At 33.1% G+C, this 21,425-nt stretch overlaps 1 protein-coding gene across 7 annotated transcripts in view; it reads right to left on the reverse strand.

Moving 5' to 3' along the window:
• LOC145293292 (tyrosine-protein phosphatase non-receptor type 5-like) overlaps nucleotides 1-21,425 on the reverse strand; it is a 360,679-nt gene that overhangs the window by 11,746 nt on the left and 327,508 nt on the right. For all 7 annotated transcript variants that reach the window (XM_080139899.1, XM_080139904.1, XM_080139900.1 and 4 more), the window contains 3 exons: nucleotides 6,062-6,138; nucleotides 2,455-2,592; nucleotides 124-237 (listed from right to left, as the gene is read on the reverse strand). In XM_080139899.1, the coding sequence (XP_079996025.1) occupies nucleotides 124-237; nucleotides 2,455-2,592; nucleotides 6,062-6,138 (329 nt within the window). The remainder of the gene's footprint in view (nucleotides 1-123; nucleotides 238-2,454; nucleotides 2,593-6,061; nucleotides 6,139-21,425) is intronic.

The raw sequence follows: 21,425 nt of genomic DNA on the forward strand, positions 1-21,425 counted from the left end.
AAATGACAAAATGAAAAAAAAATGACAAAATGAAAAAAAAATGATAAAATAAAAAAATGACAAAATGAAAAAAAAATGTTAAAATAAAAAAAATAAATAACATTGTAGCTTTATTTTACTTACTCTCAGCGTGAGAAAATGCATCAGGTATCCTGGACGTTGAGCCACTTTGTCTACTGTCACTTCAATATCCCCATAAGCACCAATTTTTTCAGGAAGGTAGTTTTCACATTTACTCTGTGGGGAATATAAATATAAATATATATATATATATATATATATATATATATATATATATATATATATATATATATATATATATAAACATATTTAAATTAACAAATACTTGAGCATGCTTTTGTATTTTATTATAAAATGCTTTAGTAAAGATCAATAGAAACAATCAATTATAATTTATACAAGTTACACTAGTAGAGAGATAAGACTTTGTTTTTTATAAAATTGATTAAGAAAATGGTTCTATTGGTATCTCTTACAATTTGAGTCATGTCAAAGTGAAAGAATATTACTAATCATTTTTTTTTTTATTGAAAAGAGAACAATTGACTTTAATTAAAAAAAACATTAATTAAACTTGTGAATACATATCAAATAAAAAATGTTACAGTTACATCTATAATTACAGCATAATAACGTTGAAACACCAGCTCCTGCTGGATCACCAAAGTTAAGCAACAATGAACCTTGTCAGTACTAAATGGGTGACCATTTGGGACTTCCAGGTGCTCTCCGCTTATCTTGGCATTGTTTCCAGTTGTACCTGAACTTTTCCTTGCCACTGGACTCAAATAGGAGAGGTGTGGTTGGTGATTGCGCAACCCTTGCTTCACAATTACATGTGCAGCTACCCCTACATGGGGTATCCTTTGTTTTTTGAGACTGAATGGAGGCATTTATAATTATTATTGATGGGACAATTCCAATATTTTCTCCTGATTCTGGTACAATTACTGATCCTCTTCTAAATCCCTGATTCCGATTTTCAAATATTTAAAGAGTTTTTTTTTTTTACATTTTCGGATAACTGTAAAATCGCATTCAATAAGTGCTGATTCAGGAGAGGTATGGTTGGAATTGCGCAATCTTTGCCTCACTATTTCACGCACAGCTACCCTGTCTCTTGAGACTGAACGGAGGCTTCCAATCTTTTCTTCATGATTGGAAATAGTGATTCGACCCAACTTATTATGAGATTTTTATTTATATTTTTTTGTTTGTTTTTTATAGTGTCATTTCCTCTGCTGAGATTTTTATCTAAATTTAATATGATATATAAATGTTAGTGTAACTGGTCGTTTAAAAACAAAAATATTTAACATTTTATCAAAAGTATTTGCAATTAAGTTTTAAACAACAGCAACAAACAAAATTTCAAGAATTGTTTGTGGAATCGGAAATTAGACTCGAATTTTTCTGATTCTGATAGCAATTCCATACCCCAGAAAGTTCCAGTTTTTTTCGATTCTCGATTCTGACTAATCGTCTGAACATTAATAATTATGTAATTTTTTTTCCTTTTCTTTTTTAAACATTGTTGTTTTGTAAATATTTACAAATTTATTTAATTTTTTTAAAAAGAAAAAAAAAAACATTAACGATGACAAAAATTTCAAAATTAATTTAGAACCTGCATTTTTTTTTTCTTTTTGTTATACACAATTAATTGCTACAGTTCATCTGATACAATGATTCCTTTTCACGAATGCCAATCTTTTGTTTCTGGGTTTTTGGTACTTATGCATAATAAGGACTGTGCTAGCGTCGGAATTTTCTGAACAATGTACGTAAAACACTGAAAGGTGCCAAAACACTGAGCCAATGAAATCATAGCAGACAACGTAATTTAAGAAAACATTTATTTGCTATCATTGGTTTATTACAAAAACAAAGTAAATATTTATATTGATTTATATCAATTTTTTAAAAATTACTATCAGTTTGTTGTTCAAAAATTATATATTTATTCATGAAACTTACCTTACAATGAGTGTTTTTTTTCTTGATCAGAATTTTTATTTTCTTAAAGTTTTGTTAAAATTTCTTCAATAATTATTCTTTGTAGTTTCTTTGTAACAATAAAAAGAAGATTGTTTTTATTTTTCAATTAATGATGTACGTAATAATAGATATAACTTTTATTGAAAAGAAAAAAAAAAATTAGTCAGTGATTGCGAAAAAAAAAAAAAAAAAAAGCATAAAACTTTCGTTTGGTACATTTCCGCATTTTTCATAAACTGCTAAGAAAATCCTGATGATAGAATGACCTTTATTCTGCATGAGGACCAATTTTCTTTTGTCATTCTGATTTTTCTTTGCATGAAGATTTTTGAAATACAATCATTTCCTTTTTAATTTCTATCCCAAACGAATAAAAAATGTCCATTCAAATTATGTTTGCGATGAACAAAGTTATTTTTGCTTTTTTCTACGAACCTGATTCTTCTCTTTCAGTTTTGTTATCATGACAATAATCGGAGATTTTTCATGCCATACCATCCTCCAAAAATCCACAATGGTATGCGCCATTGGACCTTGAGTGGCAATGTAAGCACACGCCTCAACTTCATAGCCCTGAAACGCAAGCATTTGATGTTGAAACAAAAAAAAAAAACAAATAAAAAACTAAAAAGAAAAATGTACTAAAAAATTATATACTGCATCAAAATATATTTTTTTATGCTTTGAAATAACGATCCGTGCAAACAAACATTGTGGTAATAAATGGATCCTATCAACTATTCTTGCTATCAAATTGTGTAAAGTCCAATGAACTATTTGGATTGTAATTCTGTGATTTTATGCAGTAATAATCTCTAATATATAAAGTTATTTTGTGAGATATTTTTAAAGTTGGACTCAAATAGCATTTAAGCTGTTGTATAATTCTGACTAGCAAATTATCAGTTGTTATTGCTCCTATTTACTTGCCTCCTCACGAGGGCAGAGTTAGACACAAGGTCGATTTTTATTGTGGGGAAAATCCAGCTCCACAAAAAGGGGCACTCTGGATAGGAACAAAAATAAAAATGGTCTCAGTCATGAAGGATTTCTCCTCCACTGACCGAGGACAGAACAGATACTATACTGTGATCTTGGCCAGAGGACCAAGAATTTTGGAACTATAATAATGTACATCATTGAAGTATATTTTAAAAACTGTCGTCCTGCTCAAACAACTGGTAATATAACATTTTTGAATTGTGATTGAAGAATCAAAATCAATAAAGGGGGACAACTCATGTTTTTAATTGAAGTATGACTAAAATTTTATATATAAGTTTATAAAATTGTATTTCTTTTTCTACATAAGGTTATAAAATTGTATTTCTTTTTCTACATAAGTTTATAAAATTGTATTTCTTTTTCTACATAAGTTTATAAAATTGTATTTCTTTTTCTACATAAGTTTATAAAATTGTATTTCTTTTTCTACATAAGTTTATAAAATTGTATTTCTTTTTCTACATAAGGTTATAAAATTGTATTTCTTTTTCTACATAAGGTTATAAAATTGTATTTCTTTTTCTACATAAGGTTATAAAATTGTATTTCTTTTTTTACATAAGGTTATAAAATTGTATTTCTTTTTCTACATAAGGTTATAAAATTGTATTTCTTTTTCTACATAAGGTTATAAAATTGTATTTCTTTTTTTACATAAGTTTATAAAATTGTATTTCTTTTTCTACATAAGTTTATAAAATTGTATTTCTTTTTCTACATAAGTTTATAAAATTGTATTTCTTTTTCTACATAAGTTTATAAAATTGTATTTCTTTTTCAACATAAGTTTATAAAATTGTACAAGCAAATAAAAATTGAAATCTAAAATTCCCTGCAACCTCTTTCTCACAGAAGAGACGTTGCAAGCCTGTTTCTGCTTTATCATGAAATTTATTTATGGCAAGTGCTCATCTGAGCTCCAATCTATGCCCCTCCCCTCGCCAAACATCCAGAAAAAACACTCGTTTGGCTGTAAACGCTATCAATAATTTCCTCAGCTCTTTATCTGTGCCTAAACCTAAACGTAGATTCCATGAACGAAGCTTCTTTCTAAGAACTGCACACCTGTAGAACTCTGTTCCATTTACCTGCTTTCCAACTGATACAATATGGCCGTCTTCAAGTCCAATGTAAACAAGTTCTTGATGAGCTGTTCCCCTTAAATAATCCAATTTACCAAATTCACACTTCTAACGGTCACTATAGTATTGTTCTTTTGACCAATGTACACTCTTTAACCCTTATCCTCGAGTGGACTCTGGGTCTTAATAAGTGGTGATTCCTTTGTAAAACATATAAAACAATGACGTTTTCTTTTTTACTAGAAGGGGGGCACTGCTTATCAAGGCTCGGCGGTTATTCTAAGATAAAAGTTAGGTAAATAGTGAGACACTATGATCAATAATGGTCAAACTTGGGTGGGTCTGATTATTTAAAAGAACAGCTCACACAGGAACTTATTCACATTAGATATGAAAAATGACCATATTATAGTCAGCCGGTATTGTATTTTACAGACTGAGTTCTAGGAAAGAAACTTTGCCCATGGAATTTTCGTTTAGTTTTAGGCATTAGATAGAGAGTGCAAGAAGTTGTTGACAGTTGTTGTAGTTAGACAAGTATTTGTTGTGAACATTTTAAAAAGAGGCACCATAGATTGGAGCTCAGTCAAGCATCTACCATAAAATATGATAGAGCAGAGACAGACTCATAATGTTTCTTCTGTGAGAAAGAAGTAGGGAGGCGAAAAGGTTCTCACCCACTAAATTTCAAAAAACAGTTTTGTACTCTATCAAGGGTACTCTTAGGAGCTCTACCCCAAATGTGATAATAGTACTCCATCTTAGGACGCAGTTGACTCTTGTACAGGTAGAGGATTGTGTTGGGAATGAGATACTTTCTGGAGTGATAGAATGATCCACCAGTTTAGATTTTCATTGATTTTGGCAATGGATCTTTCGTAGGTATTCAATTTCAGATCAAGGATGAAAGTCAGTCCTCGAAGTTTGATTTCAGCTGGGGCCAGGTGGGTTTATGAGCGTTTGTATTGAAAAGATAGAAATTTGGTTTTGGATGCATTAAAAGATAACCAGAAATTTTTTTTTTTTTTTTTTTACCCCACTATTGCCACACACTCCGGGTTGGAGGAGAGAGAATCAGAAAGATTCTAGTCTTTGTTGGCCTTTGAAGTGTTGCTGTAGAGGTTAGTATCATACGCATAGATGTCAATGAATGGTCATAGAATATCATTTAGAAGTTTATTGATAAAGATAATGAAGAAAGTTGGGTCCAGGATGAATCCCTGAGGCACACCAGTATTAATACTTGAATCTTTCTGTTGAATTCGGGAATTTGCATGAAATTTCAAATTAAACACTTTTATTTAATCCTTTCAAAATTCTGTGCCGATTTTTGAGTTTAACAGAAAGATTCTAAGGTTCAGCAAAATACATCTGAAGAAAGTCGTAGGTTACATCAGCTGAAGCAATGTGCAAATAACATTCAAGACGAAAGCAGTAGTCCAAAAATCCAAATCATCAATTCTGATATCAAAAATTTAAAAACAGAAATTCAATGGTCAGCAGAATTTGTTTTAGTTTTTCTCTGAAGAAAGTCAACAAAACTTTAACCTCTCCGTTATGGAACACTCCCACCACCACCTGTAAATATGGTATTCGCCTGCAAATACAAACTGTCCCCATAAGTAATCAAACTTTGTTCATTTCATTAATCATTTTCAATTTGCTCATAATATTTCTTCATCTTTTGGTCTTGATAAGTGATGACTCGTTAATAGAAAAAATATGATTCTCTCAGTGAACTCGTCGCACTTTATGGCCACTTCTAGAGTTAATGACATCCTCGTTGATGGTGATGTTACCAGTTTCTAGTTTGTTGCAATTATATTCTTCATATCATAACATGTTCTGGAGTTTGACACTCTTCATTTAGACTTTAATCCAGTGTCACTTATTTAGAAAAAGAATTATAACTGAACATAAAGTTTAAAAATAGAAAAAAGTTAAAATAAAATTACCCGTATGTAATTGGCATTTATATAAGAGGAAAGTGGATCTCCTTCATAATTGGGTAAAATTACTCGACTGTGTTCATCTGAAAAAAAAATGAATAAATAAAAATAAAAAAATAAATTTATCTGAAAGCAAAATGTTAAGTCATCAGATCAATAAAAAAACATCACTGTCATTTGCATAATTTCATTAACAAAACATAAATTAGAGTTTAAAATGTAGGATATATATATTTGCTGCACTCTTTAAAAAGATGTCTTTTATTAAAAAAAAAAAAAAGTTAAAAAAAAATAAACCAACAACAAAAAACAATATAAGTTTTCTTTATGAAAAGACATTGGAAATATTAAAATTGCTGTCTAATAATTTTTCATTGTTCGAGTGATTAATCGGGCAGCAAATAATTAATAAAATGTCCTTTTTTGAAACCAGTACGCAAGTATCAGGAATTTTTATTGGTTGTCCAGCTAAACTATTGGATATAAATATATACTGGATATATATTATTGCCGGCTTATGGGCATTTCTTGAGATAAAACGATGAATGGGTTAACATCAAAATTATTTCTATATCTTGAGATGTGTGTGTACTATTTGAAATCAGGACCAAGTGGCATAAAAGTGGCAAAAAATCAAAGAATGTATGAAATTAAAAAAAAAAAAAAAGGACCAAGTGGCATAAAAGTGGCAAAAAATCAAAGAATGTATGAAATTTAAAAACTAAAAAAAAAAAAAAATCTTTACTCAACTATGCTATAACTGCATTGTTGGGTTCTGATGTTTCTAATTTTCCTTATTTTGAGAAATACCCTGTCCATTTATATCAATTGCCAGACAAAGAATTTTAGAGTTTTGGTAATATGTTTACTGGACTTGACGTTGCTTTGCTGGTTGTACCTACACAGCAATGTCCGAAAGTCTTTTTACTTCAATTTTTTGTTTTGTTTCTCTCCAGAAAAAAACTTTTTTTTTTTTTTTTTTTTTAATAAAACTAAGAATTTAATAATAATAAAAAAAATATTCATCCAAACTCCTTCTTGCCAACTCTTGGCTTCAACTGTAATCTTCACCGACCGTTCTCTCTCTCTCTCTCTCTCTCTCTCTCTCTCTCTCTCAGCTATCCAAAAAAGAAGACAGCTCTGTGCTTTCCAACTTCATTCTTTTTCACAGCAGTTATTGTCTTCATATGTATATTAATAAACTGTCTATAAACGAAAGTTTTTCTTTTTTCTTTCCTTTCTTGATTCTGTCACCAGATAGGATAGATAGAGGCGCCGTCGCTTGTGTAAGCCACATTTTTTTCAAAATTAAATTTTGTTATATACCTTGAAGCACACAGAGGAGCTAGTGCTGATGTGATAGCAGAAAATGGAGTTAGTAGGGAACTTCAGCCATTATTAACCAACAGAGCATAACAACTGTTATATATGTACACAGTGTGAGGATTGAGGATATGTGTTGCATGATATGAGAATGATACAATGGATGCGTTATGTGAGTGTTAAAGACCGTCTTCAATCTGATAACCTCAGAGAAATATTAAATTTGGATAGCATAGGGAGATGTTTGTAGAACAGGAGACTTTGTTGGTTTGGTCATGTTGAAAGAATGGATGAAAGTGCTTGTGTTAGTAGATGTAGAACAGAACTGTTCGTAAGCGAAGACCAAGTGAAAATATGAGAGGAAGTGATAATGATCGATTTGCAAGAAAAAAGGGATCAATAAAGATCTGTCCACAGATAAGCTGGTTTGCAAATAAATTTCTAAAAGCCAACACGTGCAAGCATGTAAAATAGATGTTAAGCCGAAGATGATGTTACTATATTGTGTCATTATTATATTATTGATTGAACCAAATTGTTACTAAACTATGAGTAAAATAGACATTTCCTTGACTAGATTGATTGAATATGGAAAGTGCTCGTCTGAGCTCCAATCTATCGTCCCCCCTTGCTAAACTTTCATGAAAAACACTCGTCTAGCTAAAACCACTATCAATAATTTCCTCCACTCTTTATCTGTGCCTAAACCTAAACGTGAATTCCATGAACAAAGTTTCTTTTTTAGAACTGTACACCTATGGAACTCTCTCCCATTTCCCTGCTTTTCACCTGACTACAATATGGTCGTCTTTAAATTCAATGTAAACAAGTTCTTCCCCTTAAGTAATTCAAATTTCCACTACTAATGATTACTACGATATTGTCCTATTGACTACTGTACACGCATTAACCCTTATCCTCAAGTGGCCTCCGGGCCTTGAGAAGTGATGACTCCTTTGTTAAAAAAGAAAAGAAAAGTTGCTTACAATATCAGAAGGCATGTTTGTAGAAAGAGTGAGGGATCACGTGATAAATGCAGGAAGAGTGAAACTGCCCACCTATGGTGTGTGAATGGAGAGGAAGTTAAGAAGAAAACAAAATGCATTCGGATGGATTCGAGTATGTAATTAAAATATTCTTTAAATAGAATTAAAAAAAAATTGTTTTATTTTATGCTATTGCATTTGTTATTTAAATAAATAAAAAAAATATTAAGCAATGCTAAAAAACAGTCACGCTTTCTCTAAATGCTCACAGACATGAATAATAACTAAATCAATCTAGAGTGTGAAGGGCAAAAGAAATACTAAGATAGCTAACTTCTTCAGCTAATTACAAATTACTAAGATAGCTGATTTCTTCAGTTAATTACAAAGAATTAAAATTAAAGTTTTTTTTCTAATACAACTCAATCTCAGACCTAAAGAAACTTCAGCATATATTCTGTATCGTTAAAGTATTTGTTTAATCGTAATAACAACTGAAATATTATGGATATTCTTTGAAGGCAGAGACCAACCTACATAACTAACAATCGTTTACTAGCCACAGATAAATAGAAAGAAGAGGGGAAAACCACACATGCGGTGTTGTAAATGTTCAAGGAAGATGAGAAGACCGAGAAGGAAGACCACTAACCAGACCTCCACTGAAGGGTGCAATAATACTGGAACTTTCAGGAGGCCTATTGTCACTTAAATTTCAAAGAAGACCAACATTACTAGCAAGAAATCTATGGTAAATGTCTATTGCAATAGCACAAAATAATTTGCAAAGGTGATCAAAATAGATCGAGAGTGCCGGAAATCTAGGGAGAGTTGTTGGTATTCAGATTCCAGGGAACACCACTTGTTATTGCCAGTGAGAAATCATTGATAATAACTTGTGTGAAAACTCCTAGTTAATAATGTAATAAAAAAGAAGCTATGTTTCTGAATTTTTGGGATGAGGATTGGTTATTCAGATTATTTGGATTCTTCAGACTACTGTTCTCATTTTGAGTGAGATAACCAATTAATAAGTAGACCAAGTATAGAATACGATATTGGAACTGCCAATTATAAATAATAGATAATATATACAAGTAATAAGTAAAAACAATAATATTACTAATTATTATTACTATATATATATATATATATATATACACACACACAGTAATAATAATTAGTAATAAATAGTGATATTTACAACTAGAAATAAAAATAGGTTTAAAACTTATACTAGAATTGTCCGCAAGGACTGTGGCACAGTGGTAAGAGTACTTGGAAAAATCAATTTTAAAAGTGATATTCTCCTGAAGGTTCAATTCTCAGTGTGGGCGATTGAAAAATACGACTGTGAATTGCCTAGGACCTCTATCCATGGCTGACGGAACAAGAGCATGCTACTACTGTGAAGTAAATAAAGGGTTCTATTCAAAATAATATCCAAATTCCCGAGTTTGACAGAAACATTCCCAAGTTTGACAAGATACACCTGAAGAAGGTTGGAGGTTACATCGACCGAAACATTGTGAATCTAAATAATACGAAGCAATGTTAGTTAACTAGCATTGTTAAGTCTCATTAAAAACAATTCTCACAGTATATAATATGAATCTACAGATATTCTCCAAAAATGACCCTTCAAATAAATGGGAAAAAATGTATTTGCAAATTCACCCACTTTATTCTAAAAATGATTTAAATTAGAGATATTTTAACTTAATTGAGCAATTTGTTTCAAAAGTATATTAAACAACATCTTATTTCGTAGTGGATCAAGTTTTTTCTTTTTGATATTTCTTGCCAATAAATTTCCAATATGATGAAATATGTTAATAAACTATTTTCAATATTTACAAATATTTTCCGCAGACACCATACCTTGGGTTTACTTTTTGCTTCCCTTATTTTGCCCTTTAAGTCATCACACTACACGAGTGATGTTTCTGACAAAGGTGGAAGAATTGCTGTTTTCTGGGTCGTTTTGTTTTTGATATTGTAGTATTTTTAAGCCTTTTACACCAAGTGGCTTGATACATCAGTTGGAGCGATTCCCATAAAATAAATCCATTTTGAAAGCCTCACTTAAGTCACCCTGTCATTTTTCTCTCTGGTAAAGTAGTTAGACCTAAAGATTCCAACCTATTTTTATTAAAAAAACTAGCTGAACGCCCGGCGTTGCCCGGTCGTACAATATGCTTAAACATGATATCTTAATTTATGCAGATTGCATATGTGCTATTAGTAGGACTATGACAACAGCATATTCTTTTCCTTGTTTTAATTCCCAGGTATATATCCATTGATATCTTATGTTTTTATGTAGAGTGATGTGATCCACAATTGTCTAACTGTGTCGGATATATACTCGAGAGTAAAAACAATGGAAAGAATATGCTGTTTTCATAGCCCTAGTTATTAGAGAATCAATACTCTATTGAATATTATATATTACGAGAAATAATTTGCCCAGTGGACTAGTTTGCAAAGAAAAAAAAAATAATAATAATGATAATGTCGTTCATCAAATTCCGTCTGTGTTTGTTTGCAATATCATGTCAGCTGATATTTGGGCTTGACGATGAATGCCCTGGAAAAGTCACTTCTGATTAATGCTTAGTTTTAAAATATGCAAATGAAGAAATGATTTGCAGCAATTTTAAATAGTACCTCTTCTTTTATTGTAAATTAAACTCATCATTAATAAAAAAATAAAATGATGAGGTACACTCGGGCCTGAACAGAGGATCATTCAATCTGTAGTCAAATGCTCTACCCCTATAAATCTGTTTTTTTTAAAGAAGAAATGATTTGCTGAGATTTTATTATTTCCCTTAGCTGGTAAAACGTAAAATATTTCGGTGTAAAACTTCTTTTTTATCTATAAAAGAGAAAGATTGTTTTATTTTTTTTGATTTTCAAAAATGATTTGCTGAGTGTAACGTAAAATTTCTTCTTTTTTATTTATAAGAGAGAAACATTTTTAAGATCAGATTTTTTCGATTTTCAAATTACTTAATGTATGAATTTCTGTACAAAGCATATCTAAGAACATTGCCAGACATATAAATTAGCTTTGTGTGAAGTTTGAAAAAGATAGGCTCAGCTGTTTCGGAACCTATGAGGAAGCAACTCACACACACACACACACACACACACACACACACACACACACACACACACACACAAAGTGACTTTTATATAATAGTAGGATGTTTAGTTTGGTTGATTTGTGGAGAAAATTATTGTTTTTGCTTTTTGGTTTTGCATAACATGATTGAGTTCTGCAAAGGGAAAAGAATAAAAAAATAACATCAATGTTTGGTGCATTTTAGGTCAGGAAGCCAATATCTTCAGACAGCCTACTACTCTTACTACTATTAGATTTGAATATGTTCATAAGACGTTTTTCTTTTATTACCGTTTCACATTAATCTGTAGCGATTCCAAATACAGCAAGTATAACATCTTTACAATGGTTTAAATTAATTCTTATTGTATTAAGAGTAATAAATAAGGGTTTCTTTCCTATGCTCCATTTTTGTTTTTTTTAATAAAAGCAGGTTTCTTATAAAAAAACAATCAATAAAAAATCTCAATAATTAACTCATTTAAGATCATCATTTTCTAAGCTCATTTTGACCAAGTCTTATCAAACTCCGCATTCACAATGATGCACTAGTGCTACCAGATCAGCCTGTCTGAAGATATCGGCTTCCTGACCTAAAATGCACCAAACATTCTCCACAAAACAACCAAACTAAACAATCCTGAATAATTCTTTGGAGGTATAAAAAACTTGAAGCATAAAGATTAAATCCCTCGAAAAGGTTTGATATGCCATAAAACAAATTAACCAAACCATAATTATGCAGGGTGAGGCATTTAAAGTCGTCCTTAAATAGATTATCCTTTTAGTTCATCTTATGGATCTCTGCTCTTGCTTGAACCGGTTTCTTAATGGAACGCATACATCAAATCCGTTGCCAAGGCTGTTGGAAAAATGGTAGGATCCTTCTACCGCTCCAGTAGAGATCTCACTCCTGATGCAATTCTCTACCTATATAAAAGCCAGGTACAGCCAACGATGGAGTACTATTGCTACACCTGGGCATAAGCTGCTAGAAGCAGCTTATCCTGCCTTGACAGAGTTCAAAATAAACTTTGTAGCGTTAGGAAATAGGTCGAACATAAGAAAGAAATATGGTAAATTATATTGTAGACACGTTTTACCGGAAGTAAGGGTCAGCTGATCAGATCTGTGTGTGAGTCACGTGATCAGGTTAGCTGGAGTCAGTGAGTTTGGGTTTGGATGTAGAGAAGAACAGACGGCTTAACAGGTCGTCCCCTCCCCTTCACTGGGGGAGGGGGACGCTGACGTGTGTGAAAATAAGAGCTATGCAAGCAAAGACATTCACTTTCCATTCTTCTGCGATCAACATCTGGAAGGTGAAAAAAAACTATATAAAACCATTCGTCGTCTTGGAGTGAATGAATCTTCGTCCAAAACAGGTTCCAACCTCCCCGCCAAGACACAAGATGAATTCCAGGTGGACAAGATCAACGACGTATGAAGAAGTTATGTCCAAAATACATGTACCACACACACACACACACACAAAAGCATAAGAACAATTAGATATGAATATATCACAAATAGACAGAACATTAGACGATCATACGACGAGACCCCTTTTATACAACAGTAGCTTAGTGGAGGGGGGGGCTTTTTCTCTTCCCTGCAACCTCTTTCCCACAGAAGAGACGTTGCTAGCCTGTATCTGCTTTATCATTATTTTCATGGCAAGTGCTCGTCTGAGATCCAATCTATGGTTTCCCCCTTGCCAAACTTTCACAAAAAACACCCGTCTAGCCAAAACCACTATCAACAATTTCCCGCACTCTTTATCTGTGCCTAAACCTAAATGTAAATTCCATGATCAAAGCTTCTTTCTTAGAACTGCACGCCTGTGGAACTGTTCTGTTTGCCTGCTTTCCAGCTGATTATAATTTGTCTTCAAGTCCAATGTAAACAAGTTCTTGATGAACCGTCCCCTAAGTAATCCAATTCACAAAATTTCCACTACTTATGATTACTATGCTATAATCCCATTGACTAATATATACCCATTAACCCTTATCCTTGAGTAGCCTCCGGGCTTTGATAAGTGGTGACTCTTTTGTAAAAAAAATAAATTAACAGAAAAAACTAATGATAACTTCGATTTTTTTTTTTATTTAAGCTAATAATAATGTATCAAGGTTTGTTGTTTTGATAAAATATGCAAGATCGAGACTGATGCTTTGTAAGTTTTATTCGTTTCTAGCAATGATCAGCATCTCATTAAATAAAAATATGAATGAAAATGTGAAGATTTAGTTTTTTGCCTCACAGATTAGCTCTCTAAAAATCATGACCTTTTTTGCCACAGTGGAATTTATTAGTAATATTATCTCTTTTTGTGGACGTATGATTTTCATATTAGTTGAGAGATAAAAGAAAGTAGACCAATAGAAATCAATATTGGTGGATATGTTGCGGAGTTTGTCAGCCAATATGAATTTTGCCTGAATTAGATAGAATAACAACAAAAAACATTGCTATCAATATACAGAAAAAAAAAAACGTGTCAGAATTTAAGATTTATTTACGCTACCACAATCGTATGAGAAATTTTTACCACTTTAGGAATATAAAATGCCATAAGGAATTTTGCCAAAGTGTCCAATCATAAAAATAAAGAAGCATAAAAACAGCATGTTGGTTAAAGCAAAAGTGTAGTACCTGTTCAGATACTTACAGAAGTACATGTCATAATTTTGAGGATCATAACTACCATAAATCACTGGGGTCGAAAGATGAAAAAAGTCGAGTCACTGCCCATAAAGGAGGAACACTCTGGCCTATTAAAAATTGCCTGAGTAGCCCCATCGACATTCCCTGACAATGGCACCTAATAAAGACGAAAGAAGGGTGAACCTACTAGGACTGTCCAGAATGAATGTCTCAGCCCGTCAGATAAAAGACCACTGAAATAACCCAGTTTCTGCTGGACTGATTGTTGTGATCAGAACGTTGACTGACAAATGAACACAAATGGAACCTGACACCAAATGAATAGCGTGCATCACTACCCAACGTGTTAGATGTAACTATATTTATCATCTCTAGGTGTCGGTCCTGGATATGACCTGAAACTATATCCGATGATGAGGCCCCAGCTTGTGGGATTTGGGAAGTGTGGAGCCACCCTTTAATTGCCATTGCTCCCAGGTTCACTCTGACCCGGAGTGGTAGTACCTGTTGGGGTCCCAACTATAGGTTAAATAGAAACTGATTTAAAAAAAACATATATTGTATTAAAAACTTTTTCTTCCAAATCACTGAATTCAACATTAAATGACCTAAAAAGGGTTGATATACTGTAAAACAAAAGCCAACCAATCTCTAGGTGTCGCGTGTTGAGGGTGCACACACACGCATGACAGCTGGTAGCTAAAACGCACTGAGGCTGTCAGAATTGATATCACTGGTAGCGAAAGATCAACTATTTGATGCACACTCCATGTGCGCTAACCTTGACAGCTGAGAGCAGGTTACATATATAGCCCAGAGAAAAAGGCAAAAGAAAGGAGAAGCATAGAGTCAGCCAGCAAGGCAACTTTAGTACGAACTTATGTTTCCATCAACCCACCCTCCTGTCCACACTCTATTTCTAGTTTGGCACACGCACAAGAGGCAATAGAAAAGAAAAAAGGAAAGGAAATTTTTTATATTTTTATACAAATACGAAGTTGTGTTACAAATTTTTCTAGCTGCCGAAAAATCGACTGCACAACAAAGGTAAGTCCATTCTTCCTGAAATAGGTAGACCAGCTTACCCCGTAATACATAGGATGTCCATAACATTCATAGCATCTATACAAAATGGCTCCTCTTTTCATTAAGTGTTTCAGATTTCACATCAACATAGATATTTTCTGATAGATCACTATAGATGGATCAGACAAAAGCTCGCATCTTGTTGGCTAAATATTATGATTCCTTCTAACTTTTGTGTGTAATAGGAAACTGTGGGAAGTTGAGCAGCAAGATGTCTGTTCACTTTAAACTTCTGCAGATCAGTACAATCATGGAAACAGGAAACAGGGAGAGAATTGCAAAGTGAGAGTGAGTTTGAGAGAAAAAAAACAAACTATAAGAGTAGAAGGCTTTCCAGCATCTAGGTACCTCAGCAGTGAAGAGGTAGAATTTTGCTGCTTGTTGGGTTAGTCGGGAATATGTACATTGAGGGGACACAATATGTTCATTAGAGCACATTCCGTTTAAGTATTTGTAAGACATTGTGACGCTGCAACAGAGATTGGAGCTTGGTCAATAATGTGGGATATATTAAATTTGAAATTGAGCATTTTTTAGATTGACTCGAAGTTTTGTAATAAGCAAAGCCCCCCCCCCTCTCCTGTGAAGTCAATAAAAAAAAATCGCTTATGCTGTACCTAAAAGTCACACACTAAAAAATGAGATACAGTGAGGTTAATTTGAACCCTCAACCTGAGGATTACAAATGATTTGTCATATTTAACTTAATCTCTACTATTATATAAAAGTCACTTTGTGTATGGGAGTTCTTTCCTTATAGGTTCCGAAACGTCTGAGCTGTCTTTTGCAAATTCACAAAAACCGATTTTCTTTTTTTGTTGCAGACTATCTACTAGTTGGCCAGTTGTGTACAAATCCCAAGAGCGATAGGAGCCTTCTATCATGTCTGAAAGTGACACAATGTTCAATGAGTGAGATCGGAGATGCGCTACTATACAACTCATGCTTCTACCGATCCAAGTTACGACAACAGAACCATTGCCAGCACCCTCAAAATGCAAATAAAGTTCAACGCTTGAGGGCACAGCTCAATGAAGTTTCCAGCCACAGTTATGGACTTTGGTGGGGTTTCAAGTGAGGGCCACATCATGCCATCTCACGTCTTTAAAGTCGGCTTGAAAGTCAACACCAAAGTATACCTGGTTGTGCTGAAGTGATTCCCTGGTGCAATCAGGTGGCTGCTTTCAGACCCTGGGTGTGGCAGCAGGACTCGGCGCCGGCTCACAAGTCCGAAGAAACCCTAGTTTGGCTTCAGAACAAATGCTACAACTTTATACCCTTTTCTCACAGGCCCCTCTCCTTCCCTGACTTGAACCTACCCTCCTGTCCACACTCTATTTCTAGTTTGATCATACGTCGAGAACATCACCAACATGACCTCCCACAACACCAAACCCAGCCTGATCACTGCTATTTGCTGAGTATTCGCCAAGCTGGCACCTGTGGAAAAGCATGCTCTCAGTTCCGAACCCGTTGATACCGAAGGCAGCTACATTGAATAGATGTCAGCTCGTTAACTGAATTGATTTTTTCAATAAAAGTTTTCAAATAAAACTGTAGTGTTGTTTTCTTTAGGGCGACAAATTTATCGTTCCGCCCTGTATTACACATTGATCTTGGCCAAAAACAAAAAAGACAAATTGGTGGTCATTTAATCTGATTTTGGAATTCTGTTTTCGATTTGAGATTCCGATAAAATTGATATTTGATTTTAAAATCTGAATTATTATTTTTATCAGACTTTAAAAATAATGTAAAAACTTAAATCAAGCATTAAAAATAAAAACTTACACTTGCAAGTTAATAAAGTTAATAAAGGAAATAAGATTTTTAAAAAAATTATATATATATATATATGAAAGTCGATCTTAGAAAAAACATCTGCAATTTGAAATCTAGAAAACATCAACAGTAAAAAAAAAAAAAGAAAAGTTTTCAAGCTAACATAAAAGTGATTGCATAAACATTCCGGCACAAACAGACATTTTGCCGAAGCCATTTTTACAGACTCAGATTTTCTGTAATGCACCTTGGAAATTGTCTGATTTTTTGCTTACATTTTTTTAATATTGATTTCACGCGTATTACAAGCAACAGAACACAAGAGCATTATGCACAAATATCAGGTCATCCCATAAGTTCTGACCGGATCTTAATTCTCTGAAATTTAATACTAAGTGAGAATATCTAATGCAACTAAATATATATATATATATATATATATATATATATATATATATATATATATATATATATATATATCGCATCATTCTGACTTCTCGTTGAATGCTTTTTCTGGTGCTAGCTTGCAAAGCCAAAGATGGCTTTGTTGACTGGGTTCGAATTTCCTAATCAGCAGTAATTATCACTTTCTACACTGCATAAGCATCAAACACTAGTGCCTGTAGGTATAAAAATTAATATTTATTTCCATATATATATAGATCGGAGATCTGGACCACATACAGGAGGCACGTAAAAACCCTGGAGACGTACCACCAAAGATGCCTCCGAAAAATCCTCAGAATTAGTTGGAAGGACCGACGCACAAACACCAGCGTCCTGAGTGAGGCTGACATTCCCACTATCACCGCTACTGTTGCTCAACGCCAGCTCAGATGGACTGGTCATGTTGTCCGAATGCCGGATCTCCGCCTCCCAAAACAGATTTTCTACTCTCAGCTTGTTGAGGGAAAGCGTGCCCAGGGTGGCCAAAAGATGAGGTATAAGGACAACATAAAAGCAAATCTAAAGCGGTTTTACATGGACCTTGAGACATGGGAGGACGTGGCTGGCAGCAGGTTGGCATGGAGGAGCGCTGTCCACAAAGGTGCTGCGCTTTATAGTAGTGACCTAAATCAAGCTGCTGAGGATAAACACAAGCACAGAAAGGACAGATTATTAACCAGACACACCCAACCCCACCCCACCACCACTACCTTTATCTGCCCAAATTGCACAAGACAAATTGGGTCTAGGATTGGGCTCTATGCTCACCTGAGGACCCACAGAAGCCACAACGGAGGACAGTCTTACTCGGACACGAGTGACCGCCGATGATGATGATGATGATATATATATATATATATATATATATATATAGTTGCATTAGATATTCTCACCTAACATCATATTAGGTGAGTGCAAAAATAATGTTGTTTTTTGACGTTCAACTCATGTCAAAAATGACATTATTTTTGCACCAATCTAGTATATATATATATATATATATATATATATATATATATATATATATATTATATATATATAATTACACTTAAAACATTTGTTTTTCCAAGAAAAATTAATGTTATTCCAATTTTTTTAATCGCCTCTTTCCATTGATTGAGATTGTCGGACTGACTTCCTCATCTTGGTTGTTATTGTCACAACGTTTCGGCCGTTTTGCCCTCCGGCCTTCGTCAGGTGTTTTGTATCGAACTGGGGAACCGGTTGTTAGGAGTCTCGAACCCAACCCTTTATTATTGTTAGTGACATATGGCCGAGTGGTCCTGGACGTTGTATCAAAGTTTACAGTTACCCAAAAGGTGCTGAGTTCAATCCTGAACGAAGGCAGTGAAAAAGTAACATTCAAAACAGAGAATCAGCAACTATGTCCCAAAGCCCAGCTGGAGTCCGAACACGGTACTCCCGTAACAATAATAAAGGGTTGGGTTCAAGACTCCTAACAAACGGTTCCCCAGTTCGATACAAAACACCTGACGAAGGCCGGAGGGCAAAACGGCCGAAACGTTGTGACAATAACAACCAAGATGAGGAAGTCAGTCCGACAATCTCAATCAATGAAAACACCTCATCTCAAAAATACAGACAATTACTGCCTCTTTCCATAATTATGTCAATCATATTTTTATTACTGTTTATAAAATTCTTTAGTTTTTGAACTGAAAACAGGAATTTTATGTTCGATTTCTTTTGTTAAGACCTTAATCTGCTCAAAAGATCTATAGATTTATTTAATGTAATTCATGTTTATGGCCACTTCTACTATCTGCCAATAAGATTTTATATGACGTTCGTAAAATTCTTTCAGTTTGGAATTGAAATAAACTAAAGAATTTTAGATTATTTTGGGAGTAAACCATATTCACTAAAATGCAGTTTTACTTGAAAATTTATAAAGAAATGATAATGGGTTGGTGTGAAGTCCAGAGAATGATTAATAATTTTCAAGGCAAGAAATCCTTATTATGTGGAGAATCAGTTCTAACATTACTATTCATTATGAAATTGTCCCAAAGATCACCTAGAAAAAAATTTCTTGTAAAAAAAAAAAAAAAAAATGAATCACCCACCATATTACAAAATTTTTTCAGTGAAGTGAAACTTTCAAAAAAAGAATTCTAAAATTTCTAGGGTTTGAAATGAAACTGGAAACTAAAGAATATTTTAAACGAGGTATTAAAAAGCTTTTAACAAATGAAAAAAATAAACATAGAGGTGAATCATGATTACATTAATGATGAAGATTTACAATTATTGGTCCCCCGACAAAAGGAGGGTGGACCTGTAAATTCACCCTTGTCCGTTCGTCTGTCTGCACTTCTCTCAATAACTATGACTTGGAATTTTAAAAAATTTTGCACAAACATTAAACATGATATGAGTAAAAAGTAACAGAACGGATTTTCCGGGAAAACTCTGGTTGCCCTCCTAAATTAAATCCTAGGTTAAAATAGTTAAAATTGACACTTTTGTGCTCATTAAAAAAAATTGATTCCTTGGATTTTTATAAAACTTTCTGAAACGTTGTAACTAACTGATTTCTATATAATTTTGTTTGTCTATACTTCACAATAACTCTTAGGTGCGCTCCAGAGGCTCTTTTAGGGCTAATAAAAACACTCCATTTTTGGGACTATGTTACCATATTTGTCCAAAATTTTCTGTGTATGTCTATTTAGCAGTTTTGCATGGTATTAAACTCAAATTTAAATATGTTAAGGCCTTGGGGACTTTTGGGGCTAAATGGGAGGGGGCAGGAGGGGCAAATGATGGACCTAGTCATTTGCATAGCACAGAATTCAAATTTACATATGTTAAGATCTAAAATTGCACTGTTTGTTCATTTTCACCAGGATTTGACGTCCCCTAGGGACTTTTGGGGCTAAATGGAGGAGGGGGGGAGCAAATGCTGAACTTATTATTTTCATGCCTTGTTCACTGTGGACTCACCGGGCACCATGTATGCTTCACTTGTTTTATTATATGAAATCATGAATTTCTTTTCTATAGTGATACTAAAAAATCAGGTAAATCTTAAGATTTTTTGTTGAATTGTTAAAAGTGAATAGAATTTTCGTTACAAAATTTTTTGTTGAATTATTAAAAGTGAATAGAATTTTCGTTACAAGATTTTTTGTTGAATTATTAAAAGTGAATAGAATTTTCGTTACAAGATTTTTTGTTGAATTGTTAAGAGTGAATAGAATTTTCGTTACAAGATTTTTTGTTGAATTGTTAAAAGTGAATAAAATTTTCGTTACAAGATTTTTTGTTGAATTATTAAAATTGAATAGAATTTTCGTTACAAGATTTTTTGTTGAATTATTAAAAGTGAATAGAATTTTCGTTACAAGATTTTTTGTTGAATTATTAAAAGTGAATAGAATTTTCGTTACAAGATTTTTTGTTGAATTGTTAAGAGTGAATAGAATTTTCGTTACAATCTGATACTTAAATGATATTTTATTTTTTGAATTGTGAATTGTTAATGAAATTGTAAGAATCTTCTGTTTTCGTTTGATCACATTGCACTGCAAAATCTATATAATAATACGATAGCGTGTGTGTTATTTTGTGTGTCACGTTTACATCTTTTTTCTTCCGAGTGACTGTCACTTAATTGTTATGACCTTCCATTTCTTGTAATAAATAATTTTACCAAGAATTCTTCATAAGTTTTGGTTTCGGTTTCTATTAAAGCTGATACACCCAAGTCATATGGATATATATTTTGATTTTAGACATCACAACTTATATATATAAGATATAATATATAAGAATCGATAGAAAATTGATTCTTTAATAATATATACGAAATCTGCAAAAATTAAAATATCATAATGAAGCATATTTTATGTCCGGGCTATGCTGGGCGATCCTGCTAGCTTAGATAAATACTTTTGCAGTTTTAACAAAAGAGCTATAATTATTA

This window comes from Euprymna scolopes, chromosome 14 (genome assembly GCF_053919585.1).
Source record: "Euprymna scolopes isolate OS-2025 chromosome 14, ASM5391958v1, whole genome shotgun sequence".
Taxonomy (NCBI): Eukaryota; Metazoa; Mollusca; class Cephalopoda; order Sepiida; family Sepiolidae; genus Euprymna; species Euprymna scolopes.